The following is a 1,424-nucleotide window of genomic DNA, read 5'->3' on the forward strand; positions in this document are numbered from 1 at the left end:
ATCTTCACATTCACAGGGGTGTTCGCCAAGGATGCATTCTATCACCACTGCTATTTAATATCTATTCAGAAAAAATATTTCAAGAATCAATAGCTGAAGAAAATAGAGGAATAAAAGTCAACGGCACATTTATTAACAATATTCGATACGCCGACGATACCACCATAATTGCAGACAGTATCGAAGATTTACAACACCTAATGAACAAGGTAAATCACCACAGCAAAAAATTTGGTTTAAACATGAACAACAAAAAAACCAAATACATGATTGTAACTAAACACAACATACCATATACGAACGCTTCCATCTACATCGACAATGAACCCATAGAACGTGTAAACAACTTCATATATCTCGGATCGATGTTACACGAAGGCTGGGATTCTGAAAAAGAAATAAAACGTCGTATAGAAATGGCGAGGGGCGCCTCTTTGAATTATCAAAAAGTATTGACCAATCGAAGTATTAACATCGAATTGAGATTGCGTTTTATGAGATGCTACATATGGTCAGTTCTCATGTACGGTGCTGAAACATGGACTCTGAAAGTATCAAGCATGAACAAAATTGAAGCATTTGAAATGTGGGTATACAGGCGCATGCTAAAAATATCGTGGACAGAAAGAGTCTCAAATTCTGAAGTATTGAACAGACTAAGGAAACAAAGAGAACTACTGCTGACAATCAAAAAACAAAAAGCCGCATATTTTGGTCATGTAATTAGGGGCCAGAAATACGAACTTCTGCAATTAATTATCCAAGGAAGAATTGAAGGCAAACGAGGAGTGGGAAGAAAGCAAATGTCCTGGTTACGAAATATTAGAAACTGGACAAATATAAGAACAATTGGAAATTTAGTTCATATAGCATCAAATCGTGAGGAGTACGCTAATATTGTTGCCAGCATTCGCTAACTCATCAAAGGTACACGCTTATATCCAGCAGTGGATATGCAGCAGAAGAAGAAGATTCTTCAAAATAGTGAAAAATGTAAAATCGTCCCGCAAATCAGTTTTCGAGCCGTGATCGTTCCAAAAAGACTTGTATGTTCATTGTTTTAATACGAGGAATTTAAATATTAAATTTCAATGAAATCGGTTGATTAATTCTCTTTATATACAGAAAAATGTATATTTGGCCCGTAGTAAACGTCCAGTTGCTGACACCTGATTTCTTCCAAAAGTTAGGAATTTTTGGGGAAGGTCGAGCAAAGCTTGTATATGAAATTTCAAGAAAATCGGTTGAATATTTTCTTCAAAATATTCAAAAATGTAAAACAGGCCCGCTAAAAAGTGCAGTTCCGGAGGCCTGATATATCCCAAAAGTTGATCAATCCGTGCCATGGTGGAAATAAACTTACATATTAAATGTCATCAAAATCGGTTCAGCAGAACTTGAGATACACGCGTGCAACGGACCGA

The 1,424-nt window shown here is 36.2% G+C and overlaps 1 protein-coding gene across 1 annotated transcript in view; it reads left to right on the forward strand.

Annotated features, from left to right (window-relative positions):
• LOC129616943 (uncharacterized) overlaps positions 1 to 917 on the forward strand; it is a 1,008-nt gene extending 91 nt beyond the window's left edge. Inside the window, exon 1 of the mRNA XM_055532418.1 lies at positions 1 to 917. This exon is cut by the window's left edge and continues 91 nt beyond it. Coding sequence (XP_055388393.1) covers positions 1 to 917 — 917 coding nt within the window.
• The last annotated feature ends 507 nt before the right edge of the window (positions 918 to 1,424 follow it).

The sequence above is a fragment of the Condylostylus longicornis genome, unplaced genomic scaffold, assembly GCF_029603195.1.
Source record: "Condylostylus longicornis isolate FDR11 unplaced genomic scaffold, ASM2960319v2 ptg000327l, whole genome shotgun sequence".
Classification (NCBI taxonomy): Eukaryota; Metazoa; Arthropoda; class Insecta; order Diptera; family Dolichopodidae; genus Condylostylus; species Condylostylus longicornis.